This window comes from Heterocephalus glaber, unplaced genomic scaffold (genome assembly GCF_053883595.1).
Source record: "Heterocephalus glaber isolate CG9 unplaced genomic scaffold, H.glaber_assembly_v1.0 deba00001444, whole genome shotgun sequence".
Lineage (NCBI taxonomy): Eukaryota > Metazoa > Chordata > Mammalia > Rodentia > Bathyergidae > Heterocephalus > Heterocephalus glaber.
The window spans coordinates 22,062,968-22,077,875 of NW_028258297.1; the positions used below are offsets into that span (position 1 = coordinate 22,062,968).

The window sequence follows — 14,908 nt, forward strand, 5'->3', positions numbered from 1 at the left end:
TGTCTTATTACCCAGCTGAGTCATATCAGGCCCTGTAGTTCTTTATTTGTCTTTATTGACCAAAAATGTTGAACTGTACTAATTTAGTAGAAATCACTACTACACAAAAAGTATACCAAGCAATAAAAATGTACCTTTTGTGATTCTTACTTTCTCAGTGGCTTTTGTCATGTACTGCTCAATGACACAAAATGTAATTTAGGAACTTTTCCACTAAGATTTGTAACATATCAGAGATTTCCAAAAGTAGAGATTTGAAAAAAGCTACTAGGGCATGGAGTGGAGTGGATAGAATAACTTTCTCTTCTTCTCCTTCCAAAATGTTTTTACCTGAAATGTGTACAACTGAAAACTGAATTAGCGGAAAAGTTCTAGTATTCTTCTTCTTTTGGGAGAAAATGCCTACAGTGAATATTCTGTACCTTCTGAAAATTTATACTCAACAACTTTTTACTTTTAGGAAGATTTGAACTTTTTGGGGGTGTTTGCTTTTTAAGATTCTGTTCATCTTTTCGTGGTGTTAGCCAAGATTTTTTGTTAAAGGTTGGGTCTTGCTCATGCCCTAATTTCTTTTGTGCTCTCTCTCTCTCTCTGTCTCTGTCTCTCTCTCTTACTTTTAAAATGAGTATTCTATACATAGTGCTTAGTTCTTTTGTGAACTGTCTGAAATAGGAGTTTTACAGAAGAGAAATAATTGAGAGTTTTTATCTGATGAATCTGAATCATTTTTTGCTTTTCCATCATTTCTATTTAATTTTAAAAAACAGGATAGATAAGTGAATAAATGAGGGAGAATAGACCAATCTTCTACGTAGAGAATTCCAATTAACCCTAGCAGAGACTTTTTCCTACAGGAGGTGGAGCATAGCTCTGAACCCTTAGTTGGCTCTGCCTAACTCCTTCCAGATACTGTGTGTGGGAGAGAGAGAAGCCCCTCATAATGGGAAGACCAGATAGCACCCTAGTCAGGGCTCATGCTAATCATATGTACTCTGGATGTGATGTGATATGATATGATATGATATGAAATATGATGAGTTCGATCCATTCCCTCTGTGCCCTTTCTTACCAAGAGGAAAATCATCAGCTTAAGCCTCAGTCAAGAGAGATCCTAGAGAACATAGATTCTGCAGTACTCCTTGTGGGGAGTGTTCAAGGTTGTTGTGGGTTGAATTATGTGCCCCCATAAGCTATGTTCATATCTTACCACTCCCTTCCGCTTGTACCTATGTATGTGACTCCATTTGACTAGGGGCTTTGCAGGTGTAATTAAGATGAGGTCATACTGGATTGAGGTGAACCCCAAATTTAGTGACTGTTTTCCCTAAAAAAGAGAGAAATTTGGGCACAGAGAGACACACCTATAGGAGAAGGAGGCAGAGACTGCAGTGAAGCCAAGGGATGCGTCTCCAGAGCTTTCAGACAGAATTCAGCACTGTTGACACTTCAGTTGTGGACCTCAAGCTTCCAGGGAAGTGAGAGGATATATATATTTTTTTCTTAAGATGGGAGCAGCTCATTTATTTTTTATAACATCATTAGAATTTATTTACTTGCACAATAGAAGCAGACTGCAGTATTATATCTACAAAAAAAATCACTAAAATCCTATGTAAAAAGCAAGTATTTCACCTCTGAGTCATCACCTCTCTGTGTGTAAATTTAAAAATACATACACAATGGCTTCATCTTTCTCAATAGACTTAGAACACACATGCACTTTAGCTGTTTCTAAGCTACTAGACAGAATACAGACCCTAATTATCCTCCCATTACCATCTGATCATACTCCCAGGACAAATGCCCATTCTTCCCTTTAATGTCTTGGCTTCCAGAGTAGCTTAGAATTCAAATGGGTTTTAATGGTCCTAAGGGGAAACAGAAAAGAGAGGGGTTCATCCCTGGCTCTCCTCTTTCTTCTTCAGAGGACCCCTTAAGCCTGAATTAATCCTTCATTTGACTACTCAGCTTCTTAGAGCTACAAAGAAGAGTTTTGGTCCTTTGAGGCATCACACAATCCAAAATATCTCCCAATGATGATGGGCAGGAATTTTCATCAGCACTGTTGTTTCAGGTCCCCTGGAGGCTCGGTGAACAGGAGGTTTATTCCAAGCAACCCCTGAGGGAGATGAAAGGTCCTTGTACCACCTTCAATTTCCACCTCATGATGGATGTTTAGGTTTGCAAGGGCTGATTAAGAAATTATGTAGTTCAACATCAAAATACCTGTAGGAACCAACCTACGAGTTCAAACCTTGGGTGACAAGAATGAAAAATAGAGACACAGAATTGGGTTAAAATCGGGGGGCTGAGCGGCTCTTGTCTTCCTTCCTATTTTTCTTGTTTTAAACCAGTGATAAGTTGTTATGGCACTCCTAGGAAACTACTACACTCATCACAAGCGAAGAGAATCTGCGAAGTGTTCATAGCCTAGAGGAACATAATGAAACATAAAGACTAGATGTAATATAGTATTGTGGATAGAATCATTAGGAAGAGAAAGAAAGAAATTAGGTAAAAAACTCAGAATAAAGTATCAACTTTAGTGAATAATAAAATGTTACTATTGGTTCATTTGTTGTTTCAAAACACCATACTGATTGATGTAGATGTATGATGTTAACAGTAAGGGAATGGGGCATGTAGGAACTTTCTATACTACAAAACTTTTCTGAAAAATTTTAAAATTTTATTAGGAAAAACAACAGATTTTAGCTACACTTTTAATTAGCCTTCAACTTTATGCAATAATGAATGAATTCAGACTAAACGACACTGAAAAATAGTGACATCTTTATTGAAAGTGGTCTCAAGAGTAAATAAAAAGTGATTATTCTATATTGCAAGAAGTAAAATGGTGTGATAATAGAGGGGGCTTACAGTCATTTTAAAAAAATGTTTAAAGCAAAAATCTTTGATATACAGTGTCACAAAATTTTGATAGAAATCAAGCTAAAACCCTAAATACCGATAATGACTTTCTTGATTGTAAGATGTAAATTACATTGAAAGCTAAGTGGAATACTTCAAGAGACTTAGTCAAACCCATACTAACACTTTAATAAACAAAATAAACTCTGTGGTATTTTTTTTTGAGAGAACAAAAGATTTGGAGGACAGCTTGAAATGCTCAGAGCTACTGATCATGTGGTAACCAGATTGGGTAGGTGGTATTTTCACATTTGGTCATGACTGTATACTAATTCTTCAGTTTGAGAATTGATATCAGATGCAAAGAAAAGAAAATATAAAATTTCATTTAATTATTTATCTTTGGGAAGCTTAAAAGTTTCTAATATAAATTTAACTTGCTGGTATATCTTTATTGTAGCTTAATTTATTTCTTCCTACAGTGATTGCCACATTTATTTACTTTCCTTTGAAAAGCACAGTGACTAGCATTTTTGGTGTGTTTAATTTAGATCTTAAATTTCTCATTTTTATCTTTGTAATTGCCAAAGAATGTTATTTTATGTGGAAAATAAGAAAAATTATGATAACTGTGACTTATAAAGTGTTTTCATAAGGAAATGGAAGCTCATGTTTTAAATCAAATAGTTGGAAGACATTATGGTGGTTTTATTGTATACTTTTAGTAGAATTAAGGAATAAATTTGGTAAGATTAACTACATTTATGGCTTCTTAAAGTGATAAATCTTTGTCCCAGTTTTTTTAAGCTGTTTTATAAGTTATGAAAGTACCTAGATTTTTAGTAAGAGTTGATTTTTAAAAAGCCCACACATACACACACTAGGTATAAATTGGTTTTATCTTTTAAAAGGCTAAAGGAAAAAAGACAAACATTTGTGATTGTTTCCTTCGCAAGGTATGCTTTATAACTGCTACATTTAAATACTGTATTTGAAAGCCCTTATTATTGCCACATGAGCAGTGTGACAACTGAATCCATGATGGCTCAGTGAGACCAGTTTCTATATTTAAAATTCAATTTAGCAAGTTGACATTTTCTATTCCCCTTTCTAATGTTCCCAGTCCAACAGATCACTATTTTATAGCAAACACAAACCGTGCATTTATTTGCCTGTCTTGAAGAATTAAACATGAAGATGAGATGCTGTGGCTATCACTTTTCATTAAAACCAGCTGCTGTGGTTTTAAAATGCAAAATGATCAAAATCAGCACAAACCCTGGGGGTTTAATTTATATACTGAATGAACCAGCTTGTTTTGAAAGAACATTTCTTCTTCCTACTTTTAAAAAAAACTTTTGAACGAACTTGCACATCTGACTCATTTGATCTTTACACTGCCCCGTGAGCTAGGAAGACCAAAAATTATTTTCCTGGCGCGAAAATTGAGACAGAGGTTTACTTGACTTGCCTGTCAGTGCCAGAGGTATTGTTAGAATTTCAGGCTTCTCACTGTGAATGTCTGTGTCTTAGCCCCATGTACTCTAGATCCGTTATGGAGTGCTATTCCAGAGCTCTGCCCTGGTCCCAGTTCCAGAATGTGGCAGTAATGTGCCCAAGTTGGATCCCATAGACTCATGAGAGCCCACTGTGAAATACCTGAGAATTTTGTAAGCTGCCATTAAAGCATTAATAGCTTGAAATTTGTCACAATGGTAGTAGTTAAACTATGGAAATCCAATAGTGGGCCTGCCCACTGAGAACTGGTTTACCATCATACTACTGGTTGTTTCTAAGTATAAATTGAAGAAGGAAATACAAACACAAAAAAAGAAACCAGCAGTGTAATTAACATGCTGTTATGAATGCAGTACTTACCTAGGGCAGAAGTCAATATTTCTTTGCTCTGTAAGAAAGTGAGTCCCTCCTCTATCCACCTGCCACATACACCTTAGTTCTTATTTGAGCTTTTTAGCCCAATCTAGGAACCAAATTAATGCAAGAGCTGATTAACAAGAGACAAGCATCCAGGCTTTTTTAATTAGAAGGTACATGAGCATCTTCACAGAAAGTCTGGAGAAATGACCAAAGCATGTTGCTTTTATATTTTTTGGACAGAAGAACAGTAAATCTCTGGAGGCATGATAGGACACATGGATCCGGGCTTGGGGAGTAAATTCTGGGGATGTTGCTAAGATATATCAGGCATGGGGAGTGTAAAAGAGAGAGGGAGATAAGGGAGATTTCAGAATTATCTGTTCAGGTTCAGTGTGGCCCCAGTCAGCCATCTCTGGTAATCAAGGCTGTTTTTTTTAGTCCTGTTGTGTGAAGGACATCTTTCCCAAAAGAATGTTTATGGCTTGGATGTAGAAAATGACAGACTGCCACCCTTGCAGAAGTTATGGTTCATCAAGTGATTTCAGCTTGAAGTACTCAATATACCAGTTCCTCATATTTTGAGATTGTATGCCTTTAACTCCTTTGGCTCCTTAGTGTAGAAACTTGGTTTTTAAGTTGTAGATTAATACGTGAACTCTGTAAAGAAAGCTGTGTTTTGAAGGTTCTTTACAAATCCTAACCATTCTTTAATAACTACATCAAGTAGTACCAGCCCCTTCCAAAGAGTTATAGCAATGTGGATGGCTTTTCCCTTCTCTAAACCTCTTAGGGGCTTTAAATCAGAGCCCCAAACATTGAGACTTAATTATTTACTACTTGTTTTATATGAATTAAGTTTTCTTTCTTTTTTTTTTTTTTTTGGTACGGTGGGGATCGAACTCTGGTCCTTGCGCTTGCACAGCAGGTGGCGAAACCACTGAGCTAAATCCCAGGCCCAAGTTTTTCTTTTTAAAGCTGCGATATATCTTTTGGGCAGAGGAATGTGGATTTCCCTTTCTTCAGATAACTATTTAATGAAGACTTATTCTGTGCTAGGGAGCCATCCAACAAAAGTGGCTGCACTTTTTAGAGCTAATAGTCTAGTAAGTCAGGAATTAATTAACAAATGAAATATCATTGGTAAATGCTTTGAAGAAATTGTTTGCAGTGCGGAGGGTGTCTGAGGATGGGACTGTTTTACTCAGGAAGGTCAGGAAAAGTGTTCCTGGATGTTACAGTTGAAGTGAGATCTACGGGGTGAGAATGAACATGAAGCTACCAGATCTTGAATATCATTTCTGTAATGCTCTTTCAGTCTGAATTGTTTCCTGATTGTATGCCCTCACACCACCCTGAATTTTCCCTTTGTAATGAACTGCAGTATATTATTTTACACTTATGCATTGAATGTCATTTTTTCCCACTAGGCTATTGGTCCAATAGCTGGGCCCATATCTATTTTTTATGGTACCGGGGATTGAACTTGGCACCTTGTGCTTGCGAGGCAGGCATCGGAACCACTGAGCTAAATCCCTAGCTGCTGTATCTCTTTTGCTCACCACAGTAGTCCCAGCATCTGTTTTAGTACCTGCCACAAAATAGCTGTCCAACCTTTACTACCTTTACCCTTGTCTTATAGTAAAGATGCAATGTGTCCTGACTCTCAGTTATCATGTATATGGTAATTCAAAAGGCAGAAAAGACAATATCTAAAATAGTTTAGTGACACAGAGTTCAGGTGGACTGGATGCACCTGATATAAATCAGGTGTAGCAGTGTTCTCTAGATGAAAGAAAGAAAAGGCTGCTTGGGAAAAGGAAAATCTTACTCATTCTAACTCATTCATCCTGTCTGAAGGAAATTCATTCCATTTGTAAAATGGATTTAAGAATGGCTGCAGAGTTAAATATCTGGTGTGGATTTTAAAAATTCTTTTCTTGTGAAAAGTAAAAGGAAGGTGTAAATGAACACTTTCTCAAAGAAAAGAGACCTGCAAGCATGTGTGGAGGATGTTGTCAAGTATACTTGGAAGGAGGGAAGAAATGAGAGATGGAAGGAAGAAAGGAAACTACACATGAGAAAAAAGACTGGAAACAATTGACAGGGCTGTTAAATGTCTATGTTTATTTGATTCTGTCTTTTGGTGCTAGGGTTTGAACCCAGGGCCTCACACATGCTAAGCATGTTCTCTCATACTTATCTTTAAGTGATAGGGTTCTAGATGATATTTTCTCTTTGTACTTTTCTATATATTTGCCAATTTTTTTTAACTTAGCATATATTACTTTTAGAATGAAATAACAGACAACATAATATAAAGTTGATGACTATGACCTTGGCAGGATATAGAATTATACCTATATACCTAGAAGACTCAAGACTATATTTTAGATTTTTCTTTTGCTCGCCTAAATTTGCTTACAATGTCTATCTCTTCCTCTGGAGCCTGAGCCCTTTGAAGGTGGAGATCTTTATGTTTGCATTTCTAACATCGTTCATGGCAGTGACTCATATTTATTGAATGAGTAACTTTTGAGTAAAGACATCGTGACCCTTACATTGCCTTTAACCTATGTGTCTTTCTATTTTTAGAGCATAAAAGAGTGAGCCACGATGAATGGACATATTTCTAACCATCCCAGTGGTTTTGGAACGTACCCATCTCAAATGAAGTAAGTTGAAAGGTTTATATTTAATTTGTTTTGAGGGAATTGGATTTGGTAGTTTCAATTTTTAATATTTTTAATGAAAAGATTGAGTTGCATTTCTTTATGGAGTTCATTCTTCATTAATCCTTTTTATTATTAATCCATATTATCATTAAAAGTTCACCATGTCTGGCAAGAATGAGATGGTTAAGTAATATCAGTCCTTGTGATACAATCTCATAAGATGCTTCAATCTGGTATTTTACATTTTATTGCTTTTTGTAGTTGTATACTCTACTTCAGAGCTTTGAGTTTCTGATGTTGTTTGTAAAATATTGTCATTTGAGAAGGGTTAAATGTCAGTCTGGACCTTCAAGGTATTTACCATTTTGTAAAACAAAACAAAAGAAAGATCAGGCAAACAATATTTCCAATGGTTCCACATACAGCTTGAAATCACAACTCTGACACAAGTGGCCAGTGTCTTCTACATTGTGCATAATGCTTTTGTTTGATATTGGCCATTGTGACATGCATTTCACTCATTTTTTCAGGACAGATAATGTTCACTATTTAGGGAATGAAAATTTAATTCTTAAGCATGTGAATAGCCCTTGATCTACCTCTACTTCTCTAGTCATTCATCAATTCTGGGCACTTTGCATTAAATGTATTTTCCCTCAGATATTGTGCACTATCTCTAGCCAGTTTCACATGTCTTTCCCTCACTTGGTTCTCCACCTGCCTGTTGAGCTTCTTTCCATTCTTTTAGATTCTGCTTAAATGTCAACTTGGTGGTGAAGTCTTCTTGGATATGCTGATAAAAATATTCTCTGATCTTACATGTCTTATCCATGAGTTTTCTACCAGATACCACATTCTGTTGTAGCTATTTTGCTTACTTGTCTTATTGACAGTCTCCCGCTCCCATATCCTTTACTCTAGATTTCAGAGCTTAATAAATGACAAGTGTATCAGTATTTACTTTACATAGCATATTAGTAATAGGAGGCAAAGATATAGGGTAAACTGAGTCAAATTCAATGAAAATTGATATTTAGATTAGGTATTTATGTAAACAATGTCGATTACATTGCAGTTTAAATCTCTGGGAATGTGTTATACCTGTGTTGTCACTCAGAATTGGATATGGCAAATTTATACTTTCCTAGGGTAGTTCCAACCTTGCTGAGTCCTCTTGGCTATAGCCTGAATTGGCATTGGAGAGGACTCTGTGATTTGCACCAACCTCCAACCTTACTGGGGTCATGTGGTTTATTTTGTATTTATTCTCCACTCACCAGAGCAGGATCTTGCTCATTTTGGCAAACTCAGTATAAACTCAGTATGTTTTCTTCAAAACACACCTCATAGTACATTGGAATTTTTATTTTCTAATTCTGAAATTTTATTACCTCTTTTGAACTTGAACCCAATACATGACCATGTTTAATTACAGTGGCTACGGATCATCACCCACCTATTCCCAGAATGACAGAGAACACAGTTCAAAGACAAGTGCAAAGGCTCTTTATGGTATGTCTGTTTATTTCATGTCTGCTTGCCACCACTTTTTATGAATTCATGTCTTCAAAATCATAGTTTGAACCCATACCTTATGTTTATTATTTGAAATGAAGTAGTGACAGCTAGGTAAAGATTATTTTTAAAAAGTTTCCACAGAAGCTTCCAAAGTTATGGACTGTGCCTCTGTCATATAATTTGGAAGATAAAATGTATCGCAGTGGTTTGGAATTGTTTTGCATGGCACCAATCAGTGCCTCTTGGTGAGTTTTTCCATTTGCTATTTGCAGTATGTTTGCTGATTTTGTGATTGGTCCAGTTGATTATGGGCTGACAGATGACAGAACTTTTTCCTTATAGCTCTTGAACTTTAAGTATTATTACAGCATGATAAACACTTTGTATAATTTCTTTCTGTACCATAAAATAGGCTTTCTCTCTGATCGATCTCTAACTTCCCGTACTCACTCAAGTTTATCTTATATGTACATAATTTTTTTTTGGTACCGGGGATCGAACTCGGGACCTTGAGCTTGCGAGGCAGGCGCCGGAACCACTGAGCTAAATCCCCGGCCCTGTACATAAGTTTTAAAACTTCAGATACAGGTATAAAGTAGGTAGAAGTTAGTATAAGGAAGTTGAGGACTCTTGGAATATATCACATACATTTAAGAAGGTACTCATTTGTTCAGGGTCTCAATAGCCTTTTATTATTGTTGAACAATAAGGAATTAGGATGATGTTATGGGTAACAGAAAAGAGTCTAGAAGTAGACTTCCTAGGTTTAAATCCAGTTCTACCATTTATTAGGTCTTGGACAAATTACTTCACCTGGTTTTGCTTATCTCTATAATGGTGCTATCTGGTAGCATTGATATGAGAATTAAGAGTTAGTAAATGTTAGGGCCAGGGATTTAGCTCAGTGGTTTTGTCGCCTGCCTTGCAAGTGCAAGGACCCAAGTTTGATCCCCAGTACCAAAAAAAAAAAAAAAGAGTTAGTAAATGTAAAATTCTTTTAAAACTGTGGTTGGCAAGCAGAACACACTGTATATATTTACTGTCTTTGTTGAGATTATTATTATGTACTATAGGAACCAACAACATTTTGGAATTCTTTGTTATGTTATCTAGATTTGTAACTTTGTGGCTGTGATAAGAATGATTAATAATTAATTTTAAACGTCTGTGGTTCCTTTTCTGTTTTACATTTATAAACCATGAAATGGATTTAATACCGAACTTGAATATCCCAATTTTAAGGGAACTCATAATCTCCAGTGACTTGAAGAAAATCAAAAAAGAAAAAATTTTTGTGAAAATAAAGTCATAATTTCCTTCATCCTTCATTTCTGGACAGATATTTATTAAGTGTATCAGTGCCCTAGGCTGTGATCATCCAAGTTTCTATTTCCAAGTTCTTTCATTAATTTCTTGGATAAGAGATTGTCATTGCTTACACATACATACATACATTATCGTCATAAAGGGCTGACCATGCTCGCATAGCAGTGTGTACCTGGGCAGGAGTGGGCAGCTCTTTTAAGAGGGGGGAGGGTGAGCAGCAGGGATTTCCCAGAGGGCTGTGGCTGGAGCTGAGCTCTTAAAGGTAAGCTGTGTTCTCCAGACACGTGGTGGGAGGATGCTGTAACCAGCAGCGCCTGAAGCCTCCTTAAGCTAGACTCTGGGCCCTATGCAAATGGCCCACATTTTTCTTGTTCACTTCAGGATTAGTTATGCTTTTTAGCACAATGGCTAATGCGTAATTTATGCAAGGTAACCACTTGTAGAATGAATGTAAAGAATTCATGAACTACAAGCACTTTGGTGTTAACTTGGAAGCAAAAGGCAGTCTGCTGGGAAATGAGATTGGAAAAATGTACACAAAACATAGTAGGGAGACTCACACTAATGTATTTAAACATTATTTATCAGTAATGAGCAGCCTTTAATGCATTTTATTCGGGGGAGTGAAATTTGTCTTGGGTCACTTGTAGCAAAATTGAAAATATATTTGATAAGTACAAATGGAAATAGGTAAATCAGAGATTTAAGAAATATAGACAAATTTAGTCATCTAATAACTAAGACTTTTCTTTTTCTAAGACTTTTTCTTAAGCAGTAATTAATCCTCTCATAAAAGCACAGGTCCAAAAGTCTATTTTTGGAAACCTAAGAAAAAAATGATGATAAAAAATAGAACTTACTTATAAATTTTATTTTTTTTGCGTTGAGTGAAACTTCATAAAATCTTAGCTCCAAGAATTAAAAATTTTTACTGTTAAGTAGTAAATTTTTATTTTCCTGCCTTTTATATGTAAAGCAATCTGAGGCCCCTTTTTGTAGTTAAATGATTTATCAAAATCACAAAAATTTTAGAAAAATAATCATAAGAAAATATGACAAATTTTGTATAGTGTTATGAAAATGAGCAGTGTATACATAAAACAGAAGATACAAAGAGTGAGGTGGAAAGGGGCAAATCAAAGAGGCATTTATGAGATAGAAATACAACAATATATTGGGCTTAGAAGATGGCTTCAAGTGCCTTGAAGTGGTGCTTATTATTCCATGCCTGTTTGTATCTAACATTCACCACTCCCTCCTGACTTACTGTACACATGCATGCATGCGCAGGCACACGCGCACACACTCACACATACATACACATACACATACACAAGGTGCCTTCTCTCTTACACATTACATGTTAACAGTAAGTGTCTGTTGAGTATATAGATAGATTTGCTCAGTGACAATGAAAAATATATTCATATCTTGAACAAACTTTTGCAGTACATTCTAGATGAAGTCTTTTATTTAGCTTTGGGACTGTTTAGCATCCCGGTCTACATACATACTTTTAACTGAAAATTTGATGAAGAGATAGTTTATTTCCTTACAATTCATGAATCTTCTTTAAAAATTCTTCTTTCACAAGTATTAAGCTTGTTGAATAAATCTTCTAAGAATTAATATGCCTTTGTGGGTGTCACATGACCTACGTGATAGGGGCCACTGTCTAGTTTTCCTGATGAAGGTCACAGTATCTCTGGATGAGATGCTGTACAGAGGTTTCCTGCAGCTTGTCTCTTTCATGAAAACGCTTTCCAGATGGGACACATTGCTCCTAGTCAGTGTGCTCACAAAGGCATTGTGGGTTAGAGCTACCCCACCAAATTGCTGCTGTTTTGAACAAATGACTTAACCTATTGGCTCCTGTTTCCTCCTCTATAAAATAGAAATGATGGTGACAGTATGGCAAGTTTGTCTGAGAAAACAGAAATAATGACTATCATAGGAATGGGAAGGATACTGGAGTGTCACTGTCTGTTCTGCATTCTCAGATTCATCAAAACCCTCCAAGTTAGTATTTTGATATTAACGTGATGATATATAGACCCTATTAGATAAATAATTGTAGCAATACTTTGACCAGATTGAGAAATAGCCTTCATCACATATTTTAAAGCTTATCACTCATAAAGCATGCTAGAAAAAAAAATTGTGTTGTGTCTTACATGACAATAAACCTTTTTTGGGGGGATGTGTTAACTGTTAAAGGAAAATAGTTAAAATATGCTTCAGCCTTAATAACTATTTTGTCATTTCTTTGTTATTATACAAGAAATTTCCAAGCCTGCATGTGAAAGGCTCTGCATCACTACATCTCCAACAAAGTATATCTCTTACTTGGTAAAATAAGTACTCATTTCTTTCTCTTCTAATTATCTCATGACAGTAACATTTCATGTAGCAACTGGTGTTATGGAACTGAGATTTCATGTATATTTCTCCAGCTAATGTTTGTGAAAGTCTTTAAGCAGTAAAATTTGAAATTTTTAAAAAGGAAATAGTTGTCAAGCATATTAAATATTCATTTCTCTCTGGGTGTGACGCCGGTAACACTTGCTGGTGACTCAGAGGGTCATGAGTGTGCCTGCTGCTTGTGTGCTGTGAGGTTCTCAGAAGCCATGTCACTTACCTTTGCACCAGCTCATTCCAAATTTCATTCTTTTGGGATATTTGGGTCTGCTCTTTCCATGAGGCCGGATCCTAACCCTGTTGGCTCTCCCTGTTATTAACATGCCTGCTCTAGTTTTGCATCCAGGAACTGTGGGCTGAGAAAGTACACACAGAATCTGATTAGTAAATAGGTCCTGAATGTGGAATTGAGAATCTTTCCCATTACAGAGTTTACATTACAGGATCTCAAAGGGCTGTGCAGAGGATTTATTTAAGTATGGGTTTTCTGCTGTTCTGAATAACTGACCTTTCTAGAAAAGTAACTCTTTTGAATTAGATTTTGCAAAACTTACAATATGGCCAATTATGATAAATGCTTAAAACCATCTTATCTTCTCCAGAAGAACTCCAGTTTGATGGAATTACTAATTAGTAATCTTTTGTTATAATAACTCACATTGATATTTATATCAAAAGGCTGAATAATGTTGGATAAATATAAAAAGCACTCTCCCAAATCTTACTTTAGCCTACATTTGACCTTTTTGTAATACTAACAAGTTAAAAAAATTGTATTTTTCCTGCTTTTGTTTTGTCAGGGAGGTTCTGGTAAGAACTGAGTCCAAGTAACCTACAGACCGCTCACTTTCTGTACACTTGGGTTTACTAAGAGCAGTCTTGTGTTTCTCAGCAGTGCTTTCCTCACCTTTCTCATAGCAGTGTCCTGAAAGTGCCTGTTTCCTTAGCCAATACCTGACTCGCATAGTTTTCTTTTTATAGCTATCTTTCTTTCCTGCCTCTGTCTCCTGCTTTTTGTTTGAAGCTAGACTCTGTCTAATTGAAGGCCAAGCAATTTCTTACACGTGCAAGCGTTGCTTTTTTTTTTCTCTTTCCCATCCTTTTGTTTTAGAGTGTGTATTTCACGAGAAAAACATTGAAATCTTTAAGAGCAAAATGTTGTGTTTTTAAAGAAGTAAATGGATCAGGATATTGGGCAATGTTAGCATAAAAGTTCAGCTTAGTAGAAGGTGCCAGAGCAGGTGAGTCCAAAACAGTTCAGCACTTTTTCAACTTCACTGTGAACTTTAAAGTTGATTTTATACTCACGAAATAAGCCCTTTTAATTATTTTTTGAACAGGCTGAAAATCTTAAGTTAAGCAACTTTGTAAAAGTGATCTTTTTGTTTAAATGCAGTATTGGTAATTGAACCCCAGGACCTTGCCCTGAGCTGCATGCCCAGCCCATTTAAACATTTTTTTAAGATAGGGAGCTGCTCAGTTATCCAAGCTGTCTTCAAACTTTAGATCGTTCTGCTTTAGCCTCCCAGAAGGCTGGGATTACAAGCGTGTGCCACCATACCTGGCTTCTTGCTTGTTTTTGTAAAATGGTCTTTGGTTTGGATATTGATTTGTGAAGCTATGATTGTAGTTGCCTGATAATGAGAGCTTGTAACATAACTTAGTGCTTCTTATTGCAGTACCTCTCCGCTGTAGAAATTCCATACTTATTCACTGAACTATTGAAAAAGGAATTCGTCACTGTGGTTGAAAGTTTGTTGTACCCATTGTTTTAGTTAGAAGGAGAAATGTTCAACAGCTTCTTTTAATACATTTTTTCTTTCAAAAATGCTTGCTAGGGCCCTGGATTTAGACCTGAGTTCAATCCCTGGTACCAAACAAAACAAAAATGCTTGCTAGAAGTCCAATGCACTGTCCAATGCACAACAGAGCCACATTTTTTTCTTTTTAATGGACAGAGCCTTACTTTCTAAGCAATACTTCATGTTTACAAAAAGGGAAAGTGAGCCTATGTATATTAGCTTTACCTCTACTGTTCCCTGTTTCAGATGTTGCTGTATTTATTACCCATAAGCAACAGTGCAGATACAAGGGAATCAAGTATAAATACTGAGACCTACATGCTTGTTCATAGTTGCAGAACCATATATTGCTATAGTTGTACTAATTAAAGACTTAAAATCTGAATATAATATTTCTGACCTGAAGGTTGACCTTGACTGAGT

At 36.1% G+C, this 14,908-nt stretch overlaps 1 protein-coding gene across 2 annotated transcripts in view; it reads left to right on the forward strand.

Moving 5' to 3' along the window:
• Eps8 (EGFR pathway substrate 8, signaling adaptor) overlaps positions 1-14,908 on the forward strand; it is a 162,195-nt gene that overhangs the window by 94,914 nt on the left and 52,373 nt on the right. For both annotated transcript variants that reach the window (XM_087214059.1, XM_004845819.4), the window contains exons 2-3: positions 7,342-7,421; positions 8,857-8,933. In XM_087214059.1, the coding sequence (XP_087070185.1) occupies positions 7,363-7,421; positions 8,857-8,933 (136 nt within the window). In that variant the 5' untranslated portion in view covers positions 7,342-7,362. The remainder of the gene's footprint in view (positions 1-7,341; positions 7,422-8,856; positions 8,934-14,908) is intronic.